The 19765-nt window shown below is 44.4% G+C and overlaps 2 protein-coding genes across 4 annotated transcripts in view; one reads left to right on the top strand and one right to left on the bottom strand.

Moving 5' to 3' along the window:
• The window catches only part of AIFM1 (apoptosis inducing factor mitochondria associated 1), a 28095-nt gene extending 22725 nt beyond the window's left edge, over positions 1-5370 (bottom strand). The window contains exon 1 of one of the 2 annotated variants that reach the window (XM_031446579.2): positions 5079-5370. In XM_031446579.2, coding sequence (XP_031302439.1) covers positions 5079-5184 — 106 coding nt within the window. In that variant the 5' untranslated portion in view covers positions 5185-5370. The remainder of the gene's footprint in view (positions 1-5078) is intronic. The other variant, XM_010991564.3, reaches the window with a different exon arrangement.
• A 3805-nt stretch (positions 5371-9175) lies between these two features.
• Positions 9176-19182, top strand: RAB33A (RAB33A, member RAS oncogene family). Of its 2 annotated transcripts, none has more exons than XM_010991568.3 (2): positions 9176-10080; positions 18588-19182. In XM_010991568.3, exons 1-2 carry the CDS (start codon positions 9823-9825, stop codon positions 19041-19043), a joined length of 714 nt encoding a protein of 237 aa, XP_010989870.1. In that variant the 5' UTR covers positions 9176-9822; the 3' UTR covers positions 19044-19182. The 2 variants fall into 2 exon arrangements, with proteins under 2 accessions (XP_010989870.1, XP_064338795.1); XM_064482725.1 differs by having other exon boundaries at positions 9369-10092.
• Positions 19183-19765: the final 583 nt, after the last annotated feature.

The raw sequence follows: 19765 nt of genomic DNA, 5'->3' as shown, positions 1-19765 counted from the left end.
AGCTTCCAGGTGATGCTGAGGCTGCCAATCTGCACTTTGAGAACCGCTGATCTACAGGCAAGTAGATATGTTCCTGGTCTGACCAAGTTTTAAAACAAACAGAATGGTGTTGCTAAGCCATTCCATATGTACCTGCAGAGATTAGAAACAGGGAGCTTTCCCCCTTGCTTTCACAATTACAGGGCACAGAGGGGTAAAAACATATCCAATACAGGCCTGCAGTCTCTTACCTGAAATCCTTGGGAACACGTGGATTCCAGAACTTAGAATTGTTAGGGTTTAAGTATATAGTGCATAAACCATATAGTAAGTAACACCCAGCACAGTAATGAGCAGCTACCCAGTCACACACATTGTTTCTATGACCAATCACATTCAGTGGAATAAACAAAAGAGTCTAAATAGCTCCTCTCCAGCTCAGGTCTGGTTTTACTAGCAAATGAGTTACAAAAACTTGATTTTTAGTCCTATTCTGATTTCTGAATTATAGATAAGAGACTATGGACCCATACTCTTAGAACTGAAAATGTATTTTTTTCCTACTGTTTTTAATTTCTTACCTGCTTTAGAATCCTTCCTCACCACATGAAATAAAATGGTTTATATGTGGAAATAACAAATCATGAAAATAAAAACATGTGCAAGAGTGGAGAAGCTCATCTCAATCTGGGCAAGCTTTCGATTTTTAGAAGTCCATAAAAATGATGAAGCATCAGAAACAGAACCTGACAACTTGCAGAGCTTAGAAAATGAAACTGGGTAGAAAAAGTTCCACATGGTTAAATTTAGTACGGCAAATTTAGTTTTGTCCTGTACCTCCACCCCAAGTTTGTTCACTGAAAATAAATGCTTTTTAAATTCTGTTTATCCCTCTAAAAGATCCTAAATCGAGAAATCATAACAACTTTGTTTTAATATAATAATTTAATATAATATTCTGCTTTTGCTTGCCTTCCACAAACTAATAAAACTAAAGTGTAAATCTGGGTTAGTTCTACAGTTTTTGCCTCAATTTGCAAAAGAAAAAGGACATTTAGAAGTACATTGATTTTTTTAAAAGGTAAACTGGTTCATATTTAAACTATTGCTTGAAAATAAATATACTACAATACTATCATTAACAAACTAACTTTTTACATACCTACATAGTGAATTTAATTTGTAAAAGGTGGTAAGTATTGTATGGATGTTTATATTTTCTCTTCAATTTTCTTTTACCTACAAAATTATTCCCACATCTTTCCCCTCATAGCTTCAAAATTTTTGCAAATTTTACATTATGACTGAAACATGCCTTTTCACTTGTTTTACTAACATGGGAAAGCCAACTTACTCCTTGACTTTTCCTTGTACAATCTACTTGTTTTAGATTTTCTGCAGTCAGACCACACATACAGCAGTGCTTTCTTCCTCACATTTAAGATTCAATTCTTTTTTAAAAATGTTAATACATTTATATACAATAAGACTGCCATTTTAGTGATAATTAGAACCTCTATCATGTCATATAATTGTCATTTGTTTTCAGTGGTTGGAATAATTAAGATGTAGTCTCTTAGCAAGTCTGATATTATAATACAATATTGTTATCCATATTCATTATACTGTCCAAAGATTCAATTCTTGTAGGTGTTTGCTCAATAAATATTTCTTGAATTAATGAATAAAATAAGGAAATACAAATTCTTCCCAGTTCTACTGATAAGGGCTGAACATTTTGAAGAATTTTTTGCAAAGAAGTTTTAGCCAGATCCCGTTTATTACAGGTTGCTTAATAATAAATTAGTAACCTCCACTACCAGACTAGCATTAGAATAGTACCTAAATCAGCAAATTCATTTCTGTAGATTTCATAATGTTTTTCCACACTCCCAGAAGGCCTTTTCCAGAAATACATCCACACAATTGAGGCACTGAGGAATCTCAAATGGTTAAGAGGTCTATATGCTCTTGAGTCATGTTTTCTGAATGTCAAACTGATTTTTCTGACATGGATAAAACACAAGATGGGACAAGCCTGCGTGATCTGTCCATTGTAGTTAGGTGCCTCTTGTGTGAACTACTCTGAAGAAAGGCACCAGAAGAAAAATGATTTCAATGACAGAAAAATCTAACTCTATTCTGCAAAGTTAAGCCCTTCAGAGTACTAGGATTCAGTCACTGAGAATTTACCATGTACCAGAGACTATACAGAATGCTTAAGACACAAAAAATAAATAGGACATAACCCCTGTCCTTGGGTAGTGTGTAGTTTAGGAGGGGAGAATGGCTGCTATTATTCTGAATATCAGAAAATGGGCTTGATATAAATCACCAGATTCAAGGTTGCTCAGTTTGTTTTTTTAATCCTTAGGTCAGTGGAACAGAGGGAAAAGTCATTATTCATTCAGAACAGTAGTTTCCAAACTTGTGTGATTATATGAATTACATCAAAAGGCTTGTTAAATATAAATAAAAATTCCCAAGGCTCTCTCCTGGAGATTCTCATTCAGTAAATTTGGGGTTGGCCATCCACTCAATTTATATGACCAGGCAGGTTTTGGAAACATGATCTAGAAGAAAGTTACAGTATGTAGCAACTCCCCTAATCCATTAGAAAATGTCTAGAAAATACAAAGTATTAATTGGTTACAGAAAAGGCTGACTTGCTAAAATTTTCTTCTGGAAAGCTTTACCTCAGCAGAAAGAGTAGGTAAAGGCTCATCTTCTACGCTTCAAAAAAAAAAAAGTGTTACTTGGCTGTGTCCAGGAAGTCTGGATCCCTGCCCACAAGGAGTCCAGTTTCCTTTTTAAGGAGGTGAGAAGGATTCTGAACAGAGAAAAATATTCAAACATTTGACTCTCAGGTCAGGGGTCAGTGATCAGTTTGATCACATGGGCAGCACAATGTTTGGTAACCAAATAAAATATTACAGAACAAAAAATATCTATTACCTAACCAATCTGCTCCTCAGTGCTGAATGCAGACATAAAGTGGTGAATATTAATTACCTTCAATCATTTCTGGAAAGAGGCAGGGCATCTAAATAAAGTAGATAAACAAATAGTAGCAATTATGGCTTTAAGGCAAAAGGCAATGTACAATAGAAACGAACTTGACAATGGTAACAGATGTGGAGGAGATCATTTCAAGGTAGGTTTAAAGTTTGCTATAATCCTGGCAAATAACTAGTGGGGAGGAAGGGAAAAAAGGAGGGGGAAATGGCATATCAACAAACAGTGCCTCTTCCTGACCTATGCATGTTACTATGTAAAAAAGAAATCAGATTAAAAGCAATTAGTAATCAAGCCACAAAACAGGGTTAATTCCAAAAATGACAGTCATTTCTTTTTGAAAGTGTAACCCTACCCCCACCCATTTCTAAAAGTAATGATGTTATACTCTGGTGCTTGGCCAAAGGACAAGGAATAAGTGTATACAAAAAGATGGATGTCAAAAACTCAGAATATAGTCTACAGCAGACTGCCTTCAAACAGTCATGCAATGGAAAAGAACATTTTGAGTCAGTATCTTTCAGTAGTTCTAATATCACCAACCACCTTCAAATGTCTGATGAATCAATTTACCTTTGCAAATCCATATTTAATCAGTGAGAACTTTTAGCCAGACTTCAGAATGCTGGCAAAAGTTGTGAGTTTAAGCAAAATAAGTACACAAAGTTTGAAAGGCCAGCGTGGATGAAAATCTTCAGCTTACCTAACTTTCTGTGTAAATTTCTGTGCAATGCACATAGAGCATCCTCATTTCAATTCACAAAACCCATATCAATGACATCATAGGCAGCGTATTAGTTTAAAACCTAACAGAGGTTAAGTTCCAAGAGCAATATGTCTTAGGACATACCTCAAGTACACCCATCAGGAAACATTTTGGGGCACCGCAACTGGAAAAACTAATCACACGCACATTTCCAAAGACTCTAACAATCTAAGGAAAACATTTTCCACTTAAAAAAAAAAGCACCCAGAAGGCAGTCCATGTTGAAAAGGCATCAAGTATAACTTCTGACATTGCAAATATGAATATCCTCCAGTGGCCAAAGATTATCTATTTTTAAAACAACAACAAGGACAACAACAAAACAGCACCTCCTACGGGTGGATAACTCTTTACCCCCATGAAATTGTGCAGGTTGAAGATGAGCAGGCTAAGACCTGTTTAGATAAATTTAAGGCTGTCTAATGCACACTGGGTTAAATGTGAACCAGATTCATTCTTAACCTTTTGAGGTCAAGCTTTACAAAGCAGTGTGGAGTTGGGGCAAGGGGATTAGGGACCTAGAGACTGGCAAACTATCCTTTGCGCTGCCTATTAATTAGGTATGTGACCTTGGGCAAGTAATTCCACCTCTCTGTGTCCCGGTTTATTATCTATAAAATGAGTAGGTTGAACTTTACCACGAAATCCCTTCCAGCTCTAAAATTTGATGAAATGACTTCATGGAAGGCAAAGACAGTGCGTTCTGCAAATTGTTTCTTTGAATCATTAAAGACCACTAAGAATTACACTGACTAGATATCTCAAATTAACTCTGGGCCAACTCCTCCTGGTGTCTGGCACAGAGCCCATGACTCCTTACTTGCACTGCACTGTTTCTGTTTCACTGGGCACTCAAACTTATGAATTTCCTCAAGGGTTTGGAAGGTAGGCAGGTAATACGCTTATTTACAGAAGGAACTGAGGCGTAGGGCTTAAACGTCCTGCTTCAAATCTTACAGTCGATAAACGACAAAGTCTACTTGACCTCATTACTCTAAAAAAGGCGGACTAGGGTGGCCGGGAGGTGGCACTGGACAATACGAAACAACCAGCTGTTCTGTTATCCCTGAACTGCAAACCCTTCCAGGAAAGGCCTCAAGCCGACTACTGGGCTCAAATCCCTTGAAGGTCAGGTCGGCATGGCTTGCGAAACTCACGGTTGGATCCCGCCAATTCGGAATACAAGCGATTGTGAGTGTTTAGTTTTTTCCCGGGGTGGGGGTGGGGTGGAGGAAGGCCTGAGAGTCATGGGGAGCCTGTGGAGGCCAGGCCCTTGGTCTTAGAGGTGGGGGTTGCCTGGGATGGGTCAGTCAGTCACCTGGGAGCCGGTTCCTCTGCCTCGGGCCTCGGACGCACACTGTCCGTACCAAGGGCGCCAGCTTCTGCTTCAGAGCACCCGCCGCTAGGCCTCCACACCTGAACATTTCGGCAGCCGCTACTCTGGACTCCTCCTCCTTTCCTTTCTTCTTGCGCACGGACGGAAGGGTCAAACACCGTGGGCCCCGGCCGGCTCCCCCTGCTCCTTTCACACGCACTCTACGCAGACTCCTCCTCCCAGCTCCGGGTGGGCATTGGACAGCTAAGCCGGCCTGCTAGAGCAGGGGAAGGGGAAGCTGGACAGGAGGCGTACTGCGCAGGCGTAGTGCTCAGCGCCGCCTTGCGATTGGCCCTCACGGTGAGAAGCTGTGCGCATGCGCCTGGCTGCCCTCACTCTTGCAAAGACCGCAGCCCGAGTTGCTTGCAAGTTTCCGCGGGTAGTTGGCAACGCGTTCCGCCAAGCGGGTTCAGAAAGCTGTCCAAGGAGGGACCCGTGGGGCCGCTTTACCTAGCGGTTGTGGCCGGTGTTACTGCTGTGTCGATGGCATGAACCTGTTATTATTTTGTGAGGCAGCATCTCACAAAACGTGGCCCCAGCACCGGTTTGTTCTTCTGTTTTAGTTCGCTAATTACTAGGTACTAAGCCTTCCGGATTTTCTGGCTGTAGTCCACTTCCAGTCTTTCCATAGGTCCAGTCGGAGCACCTGGCTTCCCCGATTTGGAGTGGACTTCCGTCTTTTACCGGTTGCTGGCGCTTTCCCACCCAACCCCTGTTTCCGGGACAAGTAATCATTCGGCGCTCCCCATCCCGCCATATCGCTTTTATATTGTGCAATTCTGTGTCCTAGATGCTGTACCAGGCCTGCGGATAGACACCTGCTATCACGGCTTCTGTGCTTGAGAGCAGGACCCTGGCAGTAGAGTTCGTGCTTCACAGACATTGAGAGAAATCCTTAACAGGATTTTAAGAATTGTGGGAGGAGTAGGGTGAGGGGCTGAGTGTAAATAGGTGTTTTGACTTTACCAAACGTAGGCAGAATTGGAAATACATTTTTTGGCTGTGTGCAAAACATGCCTTTTTCAAAGTTTTGAGTTACATGTTCATTTAACAAGTATTTATTGAGCACTTGCCACTTGGGCTGTGCTATGAAAGGAGCTCTGGGGGATACAGGAAGTATAGGAAGAGGTCACTGTCTAGTTGGGGAGATGACATATTGGCCATTTAAATAAAAATATCTAATGTAGTGTCAGAGCAAAAGAAAAGAATATGGAATGGAGTAGCTAAGGAATAGCAATAACACTTCTTGTATGAGCTGTGTCTTGAAGGATGAGTAGTCAAATTCAAATAAACAGTGGAGAAGGAATGATATTTCAGATAGTGAATACATTGGGACCAAGAGTTATATTTTCAGTGGTTAAGTACCATTGGCTTTGAATCCAGTCTGCCCCAGGTTGAATCCTGGCTCTGCCACCTGGGCAAGTCACTTGTGCCTCATTTTTCTCATCTACCAATCTCATAGGATTGTTTTGAAGGTTAAATGAGCTAATATTTGTAAAGTGTCTTAGAGGAAGCACCATGCTGTTTAAAAGGCTTGGAGGTAGAAAACAAACAAAACCCAGCACATTTTCAGGGAACAATGGCAGAGTGTACATAGTAAGAAGTAAATAAGGACAGCTGAATATGGTGAGGCCAGATTTGAACTGGCAAAATAGTTTGGCCCTAATCTTGTAGTTGATGAAGTTATGAAGTGGAATAAGATAGGGAATGAAATTACAAAGGCATTGTTTTAGGAAGTTTAACCCAGGGAGTAGTATTTATTGGGTGAAAATGATCTACGGTTCCCTTACTAAGAATAGATCAATGTTCAGAAGTGCAGACAATGCATGACTTTTAACCTAGGGCTGTTTGGTGGGGGTTAAGTACTGAAAACATCAATTCCACAATAAGGTAAAAAAATTATTTATATTTATTTCATATTTTAAAGGCCTTACAGACAATCATATTCATTGCTGTTCCTAAAAGCCACTAGTAAACATGGATTGATTAAACACAAAGTTAATCATATCTGCTGGTGAAAGAGGCTTTGGAAAACAATGTCACAATCATGACCATCAGGTACCTACGAAAACAACTAGGTGTATTTAAAAGACAGTCATTTAATGATGCACAATTAACACAAAGAAAAGGCATTGTATGGCACATTTACTTTTGCAATATGTGCAGTGAGGTAGTTTTCTTGTCCTCTTAATTAAAAATTGTATTTTCTCATTTTGGAGGGCAAAAGCAATTTATACATATTGAATCACTCTAAAAATATTAAGTGAAAGTTCCCTAAAATCCCACTCCACAGGGTTCTTATTAGGGCATGGGGCCCATTTTCACATACCATATTTCCAAGAATCAATGCTTCTACCTTACAAATAAAATGTGAACTTTCAGACTCAGTGGCAAGTTTTTATTGGAAGCATATATCTTAACAATCTTATGTGGATGTAATCTTTTTTATATCTCTCAGAAAGTCAGTGTTAATTATAGCTATGAATTAGGAAAGCTTTTTTCCACTCTTACCTACTGGATATGCCTGATTAATAGGTACCTTTTTAAAAATAGCTATTCTTCTGTAGATAATGATCACCAGGAGCATTGACTTCAAATACAGAGGAGAATGATTTGGCAAACTATTATCTAGACATCAACCAATCAAAAAACCAAAATACTGTTCAATGAGGATTGCTATTCATACTGTACAATGATAATTGATATTCATAATGATGACCGTGGATTAGCCAACTAAGATTAAATCCTTCTCAAGATGGCTTTTATATTGAATAGTATAATCTGGAGTTTCAGAAAGGGGTGAACCACATACATGCTAAAAGAGTTAGTTATAAATATACTGCTAACTCAGCTTAAATAGCTCATTAACTAGAAGACCCCATTTTCCCAGCCATTTTAAGTAACTTGGACTTGGCTGAGCAGTCACATTCCAGTTTGCTTACAGATCTGTCACTGATGCACTGAAGTGTTTTCCCCATAGTGGGAATGGATTTAGTCGTGTTTGTCTCTTCTGCAGCTCAGCTTCACACACAAATAAGATGGCAGCTCATGTGTGCTTCTGGAATCCCTGACCTTGATGGCATTAGCAAATAACTTGTATGTCGGTGCTATTGGCATATGTCGGTATTACCTTAGTCTATGAAATATGTGGGAGGAGGGATAAAGTCTTAAAAGCAAACATTAACGGGTGCATTTTATTGTATGCAAAATTGTACCTTAGTAAAGTAGGTTTCAAACAAACAAATTCTGAACCTGCAAATCACTTTCTGGAGAGGGAATACTGGTCTTGACCAGACGTGTGATCTTATGAAGCCTTGGGAAGCTGCCCCCTAACACCGTAAGAAAGTTCTCTTCATTTATCATCTTCCAAGCATAATCTAGGTTTCTGGCAAATTAGACCCAACCACTTTGTTCTACATTCAGTTGAAGAGGGGTGAACCCTCCTAAGGGTTTCCAATTCCTTTTGCAACTCCACCGTTCTGGAAGAATTTATGATTATATGGAGGACTAGGGAATGCAAGACACTGTGAGGTTCATGCCATGTTCCAAGATCAATCCACCTGGACCTGTAATGGTTAGCCCCGGAAACAAAGTCCCCTTTTGCTGAAGCTGCCACAACTAGCTTCCCCCCTTCTCCTACCTCATGTATGGCCCTCTCCCCCGGCGGGCCTTCCCCATTGGCCCGCCAAACACAACCGACCGCGGCAGCCAATGAGAGCCGCTCTCCTGAACATTCAGAGGATGGATGCTCGTGGTGTGATGAGGGGAGGTTGGCGCCTGGCACGCGCCCCCCTACATCTGGCAAGTCTGTGACAGAAACAGTAACTCCCCCTACACACGCACACCCGTGCCCCTGCCTTCCTCCTCTCAGCTGCTCGGGCCCCCACAACCCACGGCGTGTCTTGGCAGGGCCCTCCCCGGCTCCTTGCGGCGCGCGAGCGCACCTGCTTTCTCAATAAGACAGAGCATCCCTTTATCCCAAGGCTTGGGAGGGGGCCGCGGAGGAGCGGCGCAGCTGCCCGCCGCTGGCGAGGTGAAAGAGGTATCTCCGCCCCGCACCCCACCCCTGCAGGGTAATGTCGCTCCGAGGCCGAAGTACTCCAGAGATGCCTGGGTGCAGCTCTCTTTGTCCTCCCCAGCTGTGCTCCCTGCCCGCTGACCCTGTGAGCTCCGAGAAAGTGGGGGGTGGGGAGCCCAAAACCTATAAAATAAATGGCGAGGAGAAAGGAAGACCATCCCGAGATGGTATGCGCGGCTCTCCCCACTTCCCCGTTCCTCCTTAGGCTTCCTCCCTCCGGTGTGTCCCTGGGGTCTAGGCAAAGGCGCCACGGCAGCGTGGGGAGAGCGGTAGGATCGCACCGCCGAGCGTCCCGTCCGAGGGCACAGGCGCAAAGAGAAGGCTTGCCCACTCTCCATCTCTCCTCCCCTCCCTGGCTTTTGTGTCGGTGCCTGGGAGCTGCTAGGAGGGTGCGCTGGAGGAGGAGGGGGGGCCTGGGGTGAGAGGAACCCCTTCACGCGCGCGCGCGCACACGTTGCCGGCGCACGCACACACGCGCGGACACAGACTCACAGACACGCACACACACACACACGCACAAAGCTCGCTCGCCTCGAGCGCACTAACGTGGCCGTTTTCTTTGTGTGGAGCCCTCGAGGGGGGTTGGGGCCCCGGTCCGGTCCGGGGGAGATGGCGCAGCCCATCCTGGGCCATGGGAACCTGCAGCCCGCCTCGGCCGCTGGCCTGGCATCCCTGGAGCTCGACTCGTCGCTGGACCAGTACGTGCAGATTCGCATCTTCAAAATCATCGTGATTGGGGACTCCAACGTGGGCAAGACCTGCCTGACCTTCCGCTTCTGCGGAGGGACCTTCCCGGACAAGACTGAGGCCACCATCGGCGTGGACTTCAGGGAGAAGACTGTGGAAATCGAGGGCGAGAAGATCAAGGTGATCCAGACGGTCAGGTCCAGGAAGGGAGGGAACTGGGAGGGGGCCTCGCCGGAGGCATCACTCTAGTGGTTGTAAATGTCCAGTGCGTGCCTGTGTCGCCGCTTGCTGAGCCCAAGACCCTCGGCACGTCCTCATCCCCTTTCGCCTCTCTCTCAGTGGCCCAGTTCTCACCTCACCCGTTTTTTGAGGGCAGGCGGGAGTGGCTGCATTCATGCCCTTTGCCCCTGCCTGACAGCTCCCGCCAGGAAAAGCCTGTTTGATCCCATCCTTGACCCTGAGCCGGGAGCAGCGGCACCTGTGGGCAGAGGGAGGTAGGAGGGATCTCCATCCTGGTCTGTGCGATGGATCCCAAAGCACTTTACACATCTTGAGGTTTCTTCTACCTCGTGGGTGCCAATAGGTTGCAACATACCTGCTTTGGCTAAGCCCCGAGGCAGTAGAGGGGAGGAAAGATGGAAACCCATAGAGAACGAAAGCTGCTTTATTTTAAATTACAATTTATTGTTAAGATTATGGTTATGATTTGCAATAGGAGTGGTGTGGGGGTGGTTCTAGCACAAAGCCATAAGACCTTTTAAGGAAATTGAGACAGGGTCATCTGGTAGCTCTTTATAATAGACAAAATTTGTTCTTTTGGGACAGTACCCCTCAAATCCTTAAATGATATCTTCTTTATTTGTCTGGGGTACCTAATGCACATTACTCATCCTGTTGGCATTGTCTCCAGCAGGTCTTTGTAAAAATGCAGAGCAACTTATCTGAGGGCCAAGGGAAGTGTCTTCGTCCCCCACCCCCATTAGTTTGTCAAGTAGGCTAAGTATAGATATTCTTGTCTGACCATTTGTGCTCACTTCCAGTTCAGAAAAGGTAGAAACTCGAGAGGACAGGAATATTTCAATGTGCAGAGGGTGGAGTGGGGAGGACACGGCAAGGGCAGCTTCATGTGTCAGGGGAGCAGAGAGGGGCAGGGTTATAGGCAAGAAAATCACCTCAAAAGACACCGGGCACTAAAGAGGGACTCCTCCAGACCCACAGCAGGCCTTCTCTTGAGCCTATGGTGGGACCCTGTTGGGTGAAGGTAACCCTCCCTCCTGCTGGGCAAACAGCCCAAATGACCACAGGGCTCCTCTTCTGAGTGATGTGGAGAGAAGGGCTGAGTAGGGGAGAATGATGAAACACTCTCAACTGTGCAAGATTCCTGACTTGCTTCATTATTAAAATGAACGTGTTTTAAAATGGCTTCAGAGGCCGGGCTGTCGGGAGGATGGGCTGATAGGGGAGAGCTCATGAAAACAACTGAGCCCCAGAGTCAGGAAGATAGGGCACTGTTTTGAAATAGTGATATTTTTAGCTTTTCGAGTTTTGGGGGGAACTGCTACATTTCCTTTTTAAAGTAAAGTAGGTATCTGTCTCTGTCCTTTCCTAGGGCTCTTATGTCGATGTCTGCTTGCCTAGGACTTTCTCTAGTGCGTCTAGCTTCTTTAATGTAGGGTTTGTAAGACTCTGGAATTTCTAAAACATGCCTCTTAAATTCAAAATAGAAATAAGGATGTGCTCTTAAAACTCTCAAAACCCTTCAAATTTAATGCTATCACTGGTTTTAAATAAAGTGTCACATTGAGCCAAAGAGTCCTCTGGATGTAAGAGAAGGGAAATAAGTCCACTCGAAATTTAGATGGAGGGAAAAAGAAATATTTGGGAGTCGAGGGAAGAAGAACAGGGGGAGAGGAGAGGAGGAGGCCAGAAAGTGGGAAATGGGAGGTGAAAACCAGAGGAAGAGGGTCACTGCTCAATGGCCTTGGGGAAATTTTGCAAAGATTCCTTCCTTTCTAACACCCAGTACTTAGCCAAACTGGATTTTACAGTCTCTTGCAAAGATTCTGGACTTTTTCCCAGAGGGCAGAGCCTGTGACAGTGTGACTCACTTAGAAACAGAGCCCAGCACAGCACCACGTGCAGATAAGTGCTTAATACAGGCTTTTTTTGGGAAGATGATATTTTCAAGAGGGCAAAACCTTGTGACACTGCTTATGTTGGAGCCCTCTGAATACAGATTCTGAAGGAGCTCAGGGTTGGGTGTGGGAGCAGCAGGATGGGGACCCTGCCTTTGACAAAGCTGCTGCAACCTCAGGGCTAAAGCTGGAGGCAAGACCAGTATATCCTTGGGAAGATGGCAGAGCATGGCAGCTAGCACATGATCTACATAGGAGAAAATTTTGCCTCATGTTCCAGCTGGCCTGAAGTTTCTCAAGGACAAGTGCCAAACCACGCTAGGAGGTGACTCCCCTTTAGAGGAGACAGTAAAGTCCAGTGGAGGCTGAGGTGGCCCTAGACCACAGCCAGCAGTAGAAGGCTGGCAGGCTCTGCAATGCCAATGCTCGCAGGAGAGTGGCAGGGAGGTCTCTGGCAGCTCTGCTCTCAGTCCAAGTAGGGTGTGGCTTCTTCTGGGCTGCCTCCCCATGTCCCAGGGTAGCACACACCGCTATCCTCTGCAGAGGGACGACTCATTTAGCATATCTGGGGCTACTTTCTTAATTACCAGGGCCATCCCTAGGGCTTTGAAGCCCCATTTGGTATCTCCAATCAACATATCGCCCACCCCCTCACATTTGTAGTCCAGTGTTTCCTGGTTAACATGCACATTAAGAAAAGTTTCCAGGTAGAGGGTAATAATAGCTCAATGCTAGAGCGCATGCTTAGCATGCACGAGGTCCTGGGTTCCATCCCCAGTACCTCCATTAAAGAAAAGAATCACAGAAAGAGAAACTTCCAATGAGTAGACAATAGTAATAATAATAACAACAACAGCAGCAGCAGCAGTTTCTATTTACTGAATAGACAAAGAGCCCAGGCCAGGCACTTTCCGTACACTATCTTACTAGATCTTCTCAGCAGCCCTATGAAATTAGGACTACTATTATCGTTCCTATTTTATAGATAAGGAGACTAAAGTTAGAGAGATTAAATAACTTTCCCAAAGGCACGTGGATCTGAGCTGCAGTCTTTGACTCTTGAGCCCACACACTTCACATCTCACTATCCTGCCTTCCCTGTGACACGGCCTAGACTCAGAGCACATGTTCTTTACCACCGCTCTCTAGCAGGGCAGTATCTGGCTCGAGGGGGGCGTGCACAAGGGGAGCGGCACGCCAAGCAGCCATCCTTATGATCTCTTCTAGGCCAGGGGCCCAGGGTTACAGCCCCCAGACCCAGGAGCCTTCAAGATGTCACTTTCAACTGCACCCCAGACATTGAGCCGTGTACCTAGGCTGGGTTTTACTTTTTGCACCTCGACTGTCTCAGCTTGGATGTGAGAATCAGAGGATGTTCAGAGATGGAAGAGACCTTAGAGAATCTCTAATCTGACTTCCTTGTTTTACAAATAGGAACTGAGGCTCAGAGAGGGAGTGACTTAAGATCACACAGAGCCAGGCCTACAGCTCTGGTCTCCTAATTTTCTTTTTGGTGCTCTTTCCACAAACCATGCTGCCTGGCTTAGAAAGAAAGCACATACATCCCCACTCTGGGCTAGCCCCATGGTCCGTCCAACCCACAAAAGCTGTGACGGGGACATGGTGGGACATTATATGGGAAAGCTGACAGTCCTTCCTGACATCAGCCTAGGAAAGATGGAGGCATCCCCCAACCCCTAAAGGAAGGGTGGAGCTTCCCTCAGTGACCGTTATGTGTCTGTCATCTTACAGGTTTAGCTAAATCATATTGTGCCTCTCTCAGTCTGAAAGCATTGGAAAATGCCAATTATGGGTGTGTGTTTAGGGGTGGGGCATTAGGGAGGCTCAGTTCTGATTTTTGAGCCATTTTTGGTAAATTTTCATGGAAGCATCCCCTCCAGTCCAGTTTGATTTCTCCCACAGACTGGGCACCCCCTCTGCCTCAGCCCTCCAGACCAGGCACACTGCAGGTCAGCCGAGACTGTGGGCAGTTGCCTCTCAGGACTGCGGATTGGTCTTCCTCCACTGATGACTTGGAAAAACACCTTTGTGTGTTACATTGCTGCATGGATGGAGGCTGAGCTAAGTGTTTCCTTGGAAGCTGCCCGCAGTCAGAATGACATCATGCCTTCCTTAGGGCTTCTGAACGTCCATCTTCTGCCAGTTAGCTTAATAGTTAATTATCCATCAGTGTGGTTGTTTCTCTGTCTCCCTTGCTGCCTCTCTTGCTGTGTGTGAGTTTCTATTTGTCTCTGTCCTTCTTTGCCATTCTCAGTGTCAGCCTTGTGTGCGAACGTGGGCGTATCTTAGACACAGATAGGACAGTCCAGCTAGCTGAAGAAAGATTTGTTTTAAACTTTTCCCATCATCCACTCGGGCATCCTCCAAATGTTACAGATGTATTTTCTCCTTTTTCCACTTCTACCCTCCCCCACCAGCCTGCAACAAAAGGACATTTATGCCTCATCTCTAGAAAGATGCCAGATATATTCCCTAGGGAAAAGAAATACGCGCCCCCATCAGCTAGGAGCACGTGCAGGGGGTGAGGGACTTGCTGAAGCTTGCTCCGGCAGCAATAGCCCCAGGAAAATGGTTCACGAGGCTAGATTTATCTTGGGAAGCTCCCCACCCTGGACCCCTCCACTTTCCTCCAGCTTCCCTGTCACTTTGGGCTTGCCCCCCAGCCAACTGTGGCACGTTGCTGGCATTCCTCTCACCTCCCCCTCCCCACTGACTGCTTTTGCCTTGGCTCTATCTCATCATTAAGAGGCCAAGCTTTCTGTACTTTCCAGGATGAGAACCAACAGATCCAAGGAGCAGTGCTACCAGGACAGGGCTCATGGGCCTTCTGAGAGAATGGAAACAATTAATATTTGCAGAACACTTTATATTTTGCAAAAGCCCTTTCTCACGTGTTATTTCATTTGCCTAGTCATTGACTCAGCTAGGAAGCAGAGGGGCTGGAACGCGGGTCTCTCAATTCGACATCTACTGCTGCATTTCCAAGAGCGCTTGCTCACTTAGCTGTCTGGTCAGACTTGGTGGAGGAGGTTTCGGGCCGGGGAGGAAGGGGGAGTGTGTACTAGGCACTGTGTCCCGTACTTACAAGGAATGCTAATCTTCACAGCATCCCTGCAAGATTGCTGTGTTTGTCCTTAGTTTCCAGAGGAGGACACTGAAGATAAAGTAACTTGCCTGAGGACACCTAACTAGTAGGACCTGGTTGGGCTGAGATTTGCACCCTCATTGGTTTGACTCCACTGTACCCTACTGGCCCTTGGAGAGAAAATAGGGTCCTGGGGACATGTATGTGGCTAAGGGGCAGGTGTCACTTCTGGCCACCATGTGGATGTGGTACCCACAAGAAGGGAGAACTGGGTGAGAGAGTGCCGGCTGCAACAGGGTGAGGGGATGCTTTCACTGTCCGATGGGGGCCAGGCTTTCTGAGGATGCTGAGAATGACAGGGACGGCAAACCTAGAAACGAAATGCGGTCACTTGTGTTCCAGCAAGACTGATTGTCGTGCCCTCCCTTTGTGATGGCTCTGAGGCCACAGCATAAGTTCTGATTTTCTGCTGGGAGCAGCCTGCTTCCTGGCTTCCCTCTGACCACAGACAGGGATGGAAAGACCTGGGAGGGGGACTTATAAAGAGTTGGAATGGGAGCAGTGCCTATGGTTGAAGTTCTGAGCCTCCAGATAAAAGCTTCAAGGGTCCCAAAGGCACTGGACAGGCAAAGGAGGTCTCCAGCCAAGAGGGTCCCCTGCAGTTCTGGCAGCTTGGGTGGTGTACACAGTTCTGAAGCCAAAGAAAAGCCAAACAGCCAACCTACTCAGCCCCAAACACCTCACACACTCCCACCCGTGTTCCTGCTAGTGGCAGGTATTTTTAGACTCCTGAGCTCATGGTGTTAAAGCATCTGCTGCGTGCCTGACGGCTGTAGGGATTCTGCCTTACTCAGAGGCAAGAGTTCTGACTACCCAAGGGTGGGGGTGGGGAAAGCAGGAGCCAAGTGTGACACTTGCCCTCTTCCCACTGACCTCCCTCCCTTTCCCGGCCTGCTCTCCCACTTCTTCCTGCTCAGAGCACCAGAGAGGTAGAAGAAAGGAAAATCTCTTCTGTCTCTGCTTGTTGAAGCAAATCAGCCTTTGAGGACTTAAGTGTTTCTGGGTAACCAAAGTCGAATGTTGTCTCTGAAATTGCCTTGGTGGATACCTAGAATGCCAGATCAACTGTAGTTTTGGTGGCTCAGGCCACTATTTTTTTTTTTGATAATGACGATGATGGTGATGATGGCATGATGATGAGTGACCTGATTTGATGCTTACAGTCTAGCTGGAAGGTTGCCAAGAACACAGATGAAATGACTAGAGAACAAATATATTCTAAAGGGTGTGGTACAGACACAAAGTGTGATAGAAATTCCTAAGAAAAGAGAATTGAAGAGAAGTCGGAGAAGGTTTTAGGAAGAAGGTGGAGGTATGAGCCAAGCCTTGAAGAATGGGTAGGATTTGGATAGAGCAACGAGGGGTGGCGCTGGGGAAACCAGGTCTGTTGGGGAAGGTGGACCAGCAGGACCAAAGGTACAGAGGAGGGAATGAACCAGGTGGAGCTGAGTAGTTGGAAACCAGGTTGGGTGGGGTTCAATTATGGCAGACAGAAATCTTGCCATTTTGCTGCCACATGCAGTAGAGGGTTATCAGAATTTGCTGAAGAAGGAGATGACATGCTGATATCAAGCAGGGATTTAGAAAGGCTAGTTTGAAAGCAGTATGCAAGAGGCCCTGGAGTGGAAACATCCCAAATCCAAAAGACTTTGCTGTAGTCCAGGAGTTAGGAGAGGAAAGTCTGACCAAGAGACATAGAAATCTAAATAGAAGAAGGGGGTGAATTCGAAGGCCACGTCCATAGAGGAGATGAAGGGAAGCCTGGACAATGAAAGCTGATGTTCAGAATAATGACTCTGGGGTCCTGTAAGATCTCCTTCAGCAAAGAGATTTAATTATATTTACTAGATTATACTTACATACTGCTAACTCCAAATAATTTTAAGAACCATAGTAGTCACTTAGTAATCATAATCACATTTTTTTCATAACTGAAAATTGCATAGGGCCTAGGCATGAGCATGAATACTCTTGTCCAAGACTTTGGATATGTAAGGAAATAGATTGGGCTGAATGTGTGTAGACTTCAGAGTATCCCCTGGGAGTTGTATCTTTATATATGTTACTGATTAGTCCAAAAGCTGATATGCAGAATTAGAATCCAGTGAGCTTAATTACCTTCTACACAACAAAGAAATGAACTTAAAATAAATTGAGCCACAAGGTGAGATTTTAACACTAACTTTGTTTTGTTTAAAAAGTTATGCCAAAAAAACCCCACAAAATCCAAAGCGATTTTGTTTGCAGTAGAAAATTTGGAAAATACAAAAAAAGAGGAGAAAATAAATATCAGCTAAAGTCCCACTGTTCGTAACTAACCAGTAATGTTCTGGTGTATACATTTCCAGTCTTTCCTATGCATATTTCTATATTTAATTTTTTGAAAATTAGGACCAAAGCATATGAAAAATTTTGTGTCCTACTTTTTTCACTTATATTTTGTGAGCATTTCCTCCACCATTTGTTCTTTGAAAAGGTTATTTTTAATGGCTGCATAATAGCATATATATATAATAGATACATATATTTAGATATACATAAGATGTATATCTATCTACACACACACACACACACACACACACACACACATTTTAGCTATTCATCTCCTAGTGAACATTTAGGTTGTTTCTTGTTTTTTAAAAAGTATAAATAACACTGTGATGAAGATCTTTGTACAAATTTTTAACCACATATCTCTTCTTTCTTTTTTTTTTTTTTTTGCTTTCCCCTCAGTTTTATTGAGATGTAATTGACACATATCACTGTGTAAGGTTCAGGTGTGTAGCATCATGGTTTGACTTACACATATTGTGAAATGATGGCTGCAGTGAGTTTAGTGAACATCCAACCCCTTACACAGATAGAATAAAAAGAAAAAGCAAAATGAAAACTTTTTTCCTTGTGATGAGAATTTACCCTCTTAACAACTTTCATATATATCATACACCTGTGGTAACTGTGGTCATCATGCTGTATAGTACATCCTGAGGACTTATTTATCTTATTTGCTATTTCTTTTGTATAGATTTCTGGAAGTGGGATTATAGGCTCTAAGAGTTTTGTACATTTTTAAAGTTTTTGATCATATTGCCAAATTACCCTCCAAGAAAGTTGACCAATTTGCATTCCAGTTTTTCAACTAAAAGCCTTAAGCTTTTCAACTCCGACTTTCAACTAAAAATCTTAAGTCTTAATAAACCTTGGAAGAAACTTCTCTCTATACTTTGATCAGTTCATTCTGCCAGTTCCTGTGTCAGAGCTTGTCACCTCAAGCTTCCTGTGTCAGAGCTTGTCACCTCATTTTCATAATGCCACAGAACCATGTTTTCTCTTTTCTGTTCATGTTTCCTTTTTTGACTCCAAATACGGGTTTCTGTATCTTCCAGGTTCAAGTGTGGGACACGGCGGGTCAGGAACGCTTCCGCAAAAGCATGGTGGAACATTACTATCGCAACGTGCATGCCGTGGTCTTTGTCTATGACGTCACCAAGATGACATCCTTCACCAACCTCAAAATGTGGATCCAAGAATGCAATGGGCATGCCGTGCCTCCACTCGTCCCGAAAGTGCTTGTGGGCAACAAGTGTGACTTGAGGGAACAGATCCAGGTACCCTCCAACTTAGCCCTGAAATTCGCCGATGCTCACAACATGCTCTTGTTTGAGACATCGGCCAAGGACCCTAAAGAGAGCCAGAACGTGGAGTCAATTTTCATGTGCCTGGCTTGCCGATTGAAGGCTCAGAAGTCCCTGCTCTATCGTGATGCTGAGAGGCAGCAGGGGAAGGTGCAGAAACTGGAGTTCCCACAGGAAGCTAACAGTAAAACTTCCTGTCCCTGTTGAAACCAAATGGTGTAAATACAAGACCAATTATCACTGGAGTTTTTTTTTCTTTCCCTTTTTTTTTTTTCCATGCCTGCATAACACTGATACCTGCTTGTTTCCATACAAATTGATATTAAAATAAAATTTGTATAGATTATCACATGCCTTCACGTCTTGCTTTCCTCCAAGAAGACATTTCTGGTTGTGATGAATAGGAGAGGCATCTTGCCCTACTAGAAAAGTATACCAGTGCCAAGGCTCACTCCCTACCAGCCTTCTACGCCACCTGAAATGCTCCTCATTTGAGTCACTTCTTCAGGACTATTTCCTGCTCTCACATGATGTCATCAGTGGGCAGAAATACCCAGAGGAAGTGGAATACAGGCCAGATACGTTTTTCTAGACAGCCAGTGCAGGCAGAGGGATAAAGTTTTGAAATGAGACATTGACTCACCATTTCCTCAGTTCCCTGGATGTTGAGAGTAGGCTGCTCTCTTCTAATGTCCCAAAATTTAAAAATAAAAAGTAGAGGTTACCCAACAAGCCCAGTTGCTTCCAAAGTAGTTAGATCCTGCGTCCCCATTTTCCACCAAGCCACCTTGATACCAAAATTGTTTCTTTCCCCCGTCCTTTCTTGGAGAGGGTAGAGTTCAAACTAACAAATATCTATGATGCCCCCAGATCTTTGCTGGGTGCTCCAGAAGATACACAACAAGAGGAAGATTTATCCCTTCTGTTCC

Source organism: Camelus dromedarius, chromosome X (assembly GCF_036321535.1).
Source record: "Camelus dromedarius isolate mCamDro1 chromosome X, mCamDro1.pat, whole genome shotgun sequence".
NCBI classification, from domain to species: Eukaryota; Metazoa; Chordata; class Mammalia; order Artiodactyla; family Camelidae; genus Camelus; species Camelus dromedarius.
This window is presented reverse-complemented; position numbering and strand designations above follow the sequence as displayed.